The sequence below is a fragment of the Microtus ochrogaster genome, unplaced genomic scaffold (genome assembly GCF_000317375.1).
Source record: "Microtus ochrogaster isolate Prairie Vole_2 unplaced genomic scaffold, MicOch1.0 UNK44, whole genome shotgun sequence".
NCBI classification, from domain to species: Eukaryota; Metazoa; Chordata; class Mammalia; order Rodentia; family Cricetidae; genus Microtus; species Microtus ochrogaster.
Window position 1 is genome coordinate 1,892,122 of NW_004949142.1, and position 7,548 is coordinate 1,899,669.

Genomic DNA, 7,548 nt, shown 5'->3' on the forward strand with positions numbered 1-7,548 from the left:
CCTGCCTCTGCCTCCCGAGTGCTGGGATTAAAGGCGTGCGCCACCACCGCCCCATGCCCAACAGTTTTGAATTTTCACAAATGACTCTTTTCTCTATTAGGTTTTCTTACTTTTGAATTAATTAATTAATTTAACCTGCATGTATGTATGTGTACTGTGTATACTCCTGTGCCTGCAGAGGCCAAAAGTGGACATTGAATCCCCTGGAACTAGAGTTACAGACAGTTGTGAGCCACCATGTGGGTTCTGGGAATTGAACCCAGGTCCTCCGAAAGAGCAGCCAGTGCTCTTAACTGCTGAGTCATCTCTCCAGCCCCCTATCAAGTTGTCGTAGAGCCTGATGAGTTAAAAAAAAAAAAAAAAAAACTTTGAGATCACTGTTAATTTCTCCTTGCACTTATTTTGGGAGGAGGAAAGAATGGTATTCACAGTCAAGCCTGTTTCCATCTCATTCTGGTGACCCATGTGGCACACAGAAAACTTTGTTTCTTCCTGAAAGTGACATGCTTGTGATTCATTGTTTTCTGTGGGAGGAAGCTCATGACCTGCTCTTTTCTTTTTCCCTTCCAGAGAGAGTTTGGGAAAGTAACAAACATAATACCATTTCTGAAAGAAGGTTTTGGGTAACAGAAGTTCTGGATAACAGGTAAGTTTGGAGTTACTTGGTGGTGATAATTACCATAGTCTTCAAGTGCCATGTGGGAGAGGAAGGAGGGGTTGAAAATGTAGACGGGCTTTGTGTCAAGTGTTATTGGGGGTTTGACACGTGGCACAGATTCTAGACATAAATGTGAGTATCTTGTAATTATTCTCTAAAATGGTATTTTTAAAGATGATGCCAAACTTATGGTGGCTCACAACCATAATGTAATGAGATCTAGTGCCTTCTTGAGGAAGAGACCTGGTCAGTTGTTCTCATCGACTTAGACAATGAAACCCAATATGGACAGTTCAACAAAACCACATTATATGGGCTACACATGACTGCTTCAGCATTGCCAGGGAATAAATTTCTTTTTTCTTTCTTTTTCTTTCTTTTTTTTTTGGTTTTTCGAGACATGGTTTCTCTGTGGTTTTGGAGCCTGTCCTGGAACTAGCTCTTGTAGACCAGGCTGGTCTCGAACTCACAGAGATCCGCCTGCCTCTGCCTCCCGAGTGCTGGGATTAAAGGCGTGCGCCACCACCGCCCGGCAATAAATTTCATTTTCATTTCAATTTCATGATTACAAACACATGTAATCCCAACATTCCAAGACGGAGGTTAGAGGTCAGCCTAGGCAACATTTGACCCTCTGAAAAACAAAAACAAAAAATAAATAAATAAAAATAAGAGCCGTGGGGCTGGAGAAATGGCTCAGAGGTTAAGAGCATTGCCTGCGCTTTCAAGGGTCCTGAGTTCAATTCCCAGCAACCACATGGTGGCTCACAACCATCTGTGGTGGGGTCTGGTGCCCTCTTCTGGCCTGCAGGTATGCACACAGACAGAATATTGTATACATAACAAATAAATAAATATTGAAAAAAAATAAGAGCCGTACATGATGATACACGCCCTTAGTCCCAGCTCTTTGGAGGCAGATCTCTGTGAGTTTGAGGCTAGCCTCCTCTAGACATTGAGTTTCAAGATAGCCAGAGCTACATAGTGAGACCTTGCTTCAAAAAACAAAAACAAAAAGTATGCTGCTTTTTAATAGGTGTGCCCACTGGTTAGATTTGTTGTGCTTATAGATCAGTTTAGCATACTTTTTTATATCTGTCATTGAAAAAAATATATATTTGTTGTAAGAGTTTTCATTGTGAGCTGTTTAAGTAACTAGGCTATGTGGCCTAGCGGAGAATACTCCCTGCTTTCTGTGAGTGCTCATCATTGCCAGTTATTGACAGCTGTAATTCCTTAATTACTTTGGGGAAAAAAAAAATTGAGAGAGGCTCTCATTGTGTTAGTCTGGCTGGAACAGACTTTGTAGATCAGGCTGGCCTAGAACTCACAGAGATTCACTTTTCTTTGCCCCTCAAGTGTTGGGATTAAAGGTGTGTGTCATCACTCTTGGCTTCTTTAATTAGTTCAGCATTTTGTTAACTGGTCTAAAACTTAAGCCTTTAGCAAATTGCCTCTTCACAATGGAGTCGAACCCAAGGTCCCTTTTATTATGTTTTCAGAGGTAACTCTGTGACTGGACCAGAAAGCTACCCCAGTGCATTATTTTGTTATATATCACACAATGTCTAGATGTCCCATAACACACTAATATATGCAAAAAATACAGTGTGCTACATCTGAGAAATCTCAATAAAGAAGGAAAGCAAACAAGACCTTCTGTGTCCAGACATGGAGTAAGGTGTGCTGTCTCTCCTAAAGCTGTTGGAGTCGGGTGTGACTATTCTAACGTCTGTTCTGCCGGGAGTCTTGAAGTGAGCTACATTTTGGGGTTGCAAAGTCCCTAGAAATACTATGAATTAAAATTTACATTGTCAAGGTTTGATTGTTTGTTGGGGCAGAGCACCAAAAATAGAAAACTATTTTTAGCATTTGTTGATTCACTTGGTACTTTTTCACATACCAGGGCAAACCAATTCCATCACCATGAGTTGGAGCTTCCTGACTCGCCTGCTAGAGGAGATCCACAACCATTCAACGTTTGTTGGGAAGATCTGGCTCACTGTGCTCATTGTCTTTCGAATTGTCCTAACAGCAGTGGGAGGAGAGTCCATCTACTATGATGAGCAAAGCAAATTTGTGTGCAACACAGAGCAGCCAGGTTGTGAGAACGTCTGCTATGACGCCTTCGCACCACTTTCCCACGTGCGCTTCTGGGTGTTCCAGATCATCCTGGTGGCAACTCCCTCTGTGATGTACCTGGGGTATGCCATTCATAAGATTGCCAAGATGGAGCATGGAGAAGCAGACAAGAAGGCAGCTCGGAGCAAACCCTATGCCATGCGTTGGAAACAGCACCGGGCTCTGGAAGAGACAGAGGAAGACCACGAAGAGGATCCTATGATGTACCCAGAAATGGAGTTAGAAAGCGAAAAAGAAAATAAAGAGCAGAGCCAGCCAAAACCTAAGCATGATGGACGGCGACGGATCCGGGAAGATGGGCTCATGAAAATCTACGTGCTGCAGCTGCTGGCTAGGACTGTGTTTGAGGTGGGCTTTCTAATAGGACAGTACTTCCTGTATGGTTTTCAAGTCCACCCATTTTATGTGTGCAGCAGACTTCCTTGTCCTCATAAGATAGACTGCTTTATTTCTAGACCCACTGAAAAGACCATCTTCCTCCTGATAATGTATGGTGTCACAGGCCTTTGCCTATTGCTTAACATTTGGGAGATGCTTCATTTGGGGTTTGGGACCATTCGAGACTCACTAAACAGTAAAAGGAGGGAGCTTGACGACCCGGGTGCTTATAATTATCCTTTCACTTGGAATACACCATCTGCTCCCCCTGGCTATAACATTGCTGTCAAACCAGATCAAATCCAATACACCGAGTTGTCCAATGCTAAGATTGCCTACAAGCAAAACAAAGCCAATATCGCCCAGGAGCAGCAGTACGGCAGCCATGAGGAGCACCTCCCGGCTGATCTGGAGACTCTGCAGCGGGAGATCAGGATGGCTCAGGAACGCTTGGATCTCGCAATCCAGGCCTACCATCACCAAAACAACCCCCATGGTCCTCGGGAAAAGAAGGCCAAAGTGGGGACCAAATCTGGGTCCAACAAAAGCAGTATTAGTAGCAAATCAGGGGATGGAAAGACCTCCGTCTGGATTTAATCTTGGTTGGGCTTACAATTTGGATTTTCATAGTTTATGGTAAGCAGCGACTCGCTGAATAATGACTTCCATTGAATAAACATTTGGCTCTGGTTATCTTCAGGGATGCTGTTGGCTCATGATCCCAACTCAGGGACTCTGAAGGTGGAGCTGGGATGAGTGGGGAGGGAAACACAGTGTTCCCAGGCATAGGTTCTCAGCAGTAATACAGAACTTTATGTTGTGTCTTCCAGATCCAGAGAAGAACAGATATATTTAAATCATTCTGTTGAACAGTTTTTGTATGTACAGTATTATGGTACTTTTTTTTTTAGTATGATAACTTTTTTGTATTTGTACATTGGACTGCTGTAGTTATACTTTTTTATATTAAAGAAAAAAATCGTTGTAAATAATGCCTGTTAAAAGCTACTGTGATTCTTTTATCTAGTGTTACCTTGTGATTAGAGCTGTAGTAGATGGTACACTTAATAAAAGTGCCTCTTGTTTCGGGAAAGATTTAAGACATAGGGAAACTGAGGGAGAAATACCAGTTTTCAAGTCTTTGGAAGAAGATCCCTATTAGGAAGAGGCTTGAGCTCTTTCTTCTACCTGAGAGAGAGATCTTGGAATCTCCTTCCTGTGACCAGAGTTGCAGCCATTCTTGGAAAATGTTTCTAAAGGAAGTAAATCATTTGCTACAGGTTTCCTTTAAATACCCCACATGGGCCGGGCGGTGGTGGCACACGCCTTTAATCCCAGCACTCGGGAGGCAGAGGCAGGCGGATCTCTGTGAGTTCGAGGCCAGCCTGGTCTGCAAGAGCTAGTTCCAGGACAGGAACCAAAAGCTACGGAGAAACCCTGTCTCGAAAAATCAAAAAATCAAAAAACAAAAAACAAACAAACAAAAAAACCCCAAATACCCCGCATGGCTGCTGTATGCTTTGATGGTGTGTCTGACTTCTGTCTTTCTAACCCAGCTTGGCTGCTGTATGCTCTGAGGGCGTGTCTGATTTACGGTCACTGCTAAGCAAAGATGTTCCTGGTCAAGTGGCAGTGGTATGAGGTTGGCAAAGGTCTGCCTGGAGAATGACACAGGCCTAGAGCCTGCAGAAACCAGCTCTCTGGCTTCTGAGGGAGCTGGTCAGGAATATTCGTGTGTGTGTATACGTCATTAGAAATAGAAACAAAAATTCTCTGATTCAGAATACTCAAAGCTACTTGCACTGAAAATGGCAAAAGGCCTAAATCCAAATATTTTATTTTAATACTTTGGTGTGAAATGTGTATGGTTCACCCATGTCTGCCAATGTGCGTTTCTGTCTGAGTGGCCGTTGTTCAAGCTGAGTTCAGTATTTATTCCCTGTTAGCATATGTATTGGTTAATGGCAAGCACTAATGTTTATAAAAGTAGTTATTTGCAGTGTTTTGCCATCTGGAGTCTTGCACCACATTGGAGAGCTGTCTCTCCTGTCACACTCCCGCTTTGTCTCCAGGTGCCGAGGCTTTGCACACAGTTGGGTAAGGTAAGCAGAGCTTTGGTCCAGCAGCGAGCGTTGCTCTAATAGAAAGTTTCTGCGAGCCACCTCTCATTTTGAAATTCTGTCTCTTAAGTTTGAAATGTTAATAATCATCCTCTGTTATTTAGGGCACAGGACGGTACCGTGTGTAGTGTGTGCTCGCTTGCCTTTGCTGCTGCCTGTCCCTTGCATTTGCTTTCCCAAGCATCTCTAAACTACCCGAGAGTAGATCCTCATCATCGCTAACCTTTAACAGGTAAAAGGAGACTTTTCAGTAAACTATATTTTTATATACTATGAGCAATTAATAGATGTATAGTCCTTCCAAGCCAATTCATTAATAGGGAAATGCATACTAATAAGACAGGCAAGATTTTAACCACCAAAGTCTAGTAAGATCACCCAGTTGTTGAACTGCTAGTGCATTCAGCAGATTTTTTTTTTTAAAGATTTATTTATTATGTATACAACATTCTGCCTCCATGTATGCCCACACACCAGAGGAGGGCGCCAGATCTCATTACAGATGGTTGTGAACCACCACCATGTGGTTGCTGGGAATTGAACTCAAGACCTCTGGAAGAGTAGACAGTGCTCTTAACCACTGAGCCATCTCTTCAGCCCCCTCAGGAGATTTCTTAATTGAAGGACAGAAATGTACACACACTCCCAGCATCTACCCAGGGCCTAAGGGAGAAGAGCGTGGCCTGCCAGTGCAAAGGTTGGGAATTGGAGTGATGAGGGAAGGGGTCAAGCAGAAATGCCAGAAAGAACCAGGCAAAGGCACTTGGTGCCAGGAGCGTGCACTGGCTCCTAACGGTGCCCCCGGTGCTGCATCTTGACCCGTTATGATGAGAATCTTATCTTTTCTGTCTAGCTAATTCTTCAGCTTCTCAAAGTCTACAGAAAGTTCCTCTGGCTCGCCTTGTGCATCCACTGTGAAGTTTATTTTTAACCTCTCGTTAAAGTTTTAGTCATGACAAGGACTTCCAACTCCCGTTGCCTTTTTAGTGTATTTCTTCCAGCTTTTGAACATAGATGTTTCCAAAGTACAACGTTTTCCCCTCATGATATTCTATGGACCTACATTAAGAAAACATGGGGCTGGAACAGTGAAGTGCACTGGCTGCCCTTCCAGAGGATGGCTTTAAAGCCCAGCATCCACATGGCAGCTCACAGCTCCTTGTAATTTCAGCTCTAGGGGACCTGACAACACCTTTTAGTCTCTGCAGTCAACGCGTGCGTGCAGGCAAAGTACTCGTACACATAAAGTAATAATGAATACACCTTTAAAAATAAATAAATGATTAAAAGAAGAAAAGTCATGCTTTAGAAAAAGAATGAAACGATCCTGCCAGTGTCTGGCTTAACCTGGTGAGAATCTGTAAACTTACCAAATGAAGTCCTGATGACCTTGTTTGCCTAGCTGACTACAACACTGATTGAGATGTGTGCTCACACTTGGGTCTGCCGAAAGCCTGTGGTCAGAAGAGGTGTATAGAGAGCAGGCGGTGGTGATGCACGCCTTTAATCCCAGGAGGCAGAGGCGAGGATCTCTTGAGTTTGAGTCCAGCCTGGTCTACAGAACAAATTCCACTACAGCTAGGGCCACAGCCAGAGAAAACCCTCTTTTGAAATATAAACAAAAACCAAAAGCAGGCTTGATTTTGTTAGTACAGGTAGGAGGGTGGATGAGATACCATCTGCCCCTAAAGTAACTGTTTCTTTGCCCACTTTGTCTTTGGTTATAATTTACTTCTGCCCACTTTCTTTCCTTCTCTCATTCCCTTCCTGTCACCTGCCCCCACCCTTGGTTTTCATTTTTGAGACAGGGTCTTGCCATGTAGTCCTGACTGGCCTCATGACTCTCAAAAGCTGGGGTTATAGGTGTACGCACGCCATCATGATGGCTGTACGTGTTAACTTAAAGCCACAAGTATTTATTTCAGCTGAAATACTGTTTTAATTTTGTTTTTCTTACCTATAAAATTATTTACTCTAGATAAAAGTAAACGTTGGAGGGTGTGCTAAGATCAGTGGCAGCACCTTTGAGTGTGCCTGGGTTTGCTTCCAGTGTGAAATACCCATTTGGCTTTCTAAAACAGTGCTCACATTTAAGGGTTTGACATAACCATCTTTAGAGGAACAGGAATAAAGACCTGTGCCACCACAGCTGGCTGTGCCCTTCTCTTTAAATGAAGGGAATCCCATTATTTGTTTTTTTGTTTTGTTGGTTTTTTTTTTTTTTTTTTTTTTTTTTTTTTTTTTTTTTTT

At 43.1% G+C, this 7,548-nt stretch overlaps 1 protein-coding gene across 4 annotated transcripts in view; it reads left to right on the forward strand.

The window, feature by feature from the left end:
* Gjc1 (gap junction protein gamma 1) overlaps positions 1-4,128 on the forward strand; it is a 25,889-nt gene extending 21,761 nt beyond the window's left edge. For all 4 annotated transcript variants that reach the window (XM_026790177.1, XM_005369095.2, XM_026790178.1 and 1 more), the window contains 2 exons: positions 571-646; positions 2,565-4,128. In XM_026790177.1, coding sequence (XP_026645978.1) covers positions 2,585-3,775 — 1,191 coding nt within the window. In that variant the 5' untranslated portion in view covers positions 571-646; positions 2,565-2,584 and the 3' untranslated portion in view covers positions 3,776-4,128. The remainder of the gene's footprint in view (positions 1-570; positions 647-2,564) is intronic.
* Positions 4,129-7,548: the final 3,420 nt, after the last annotated feature.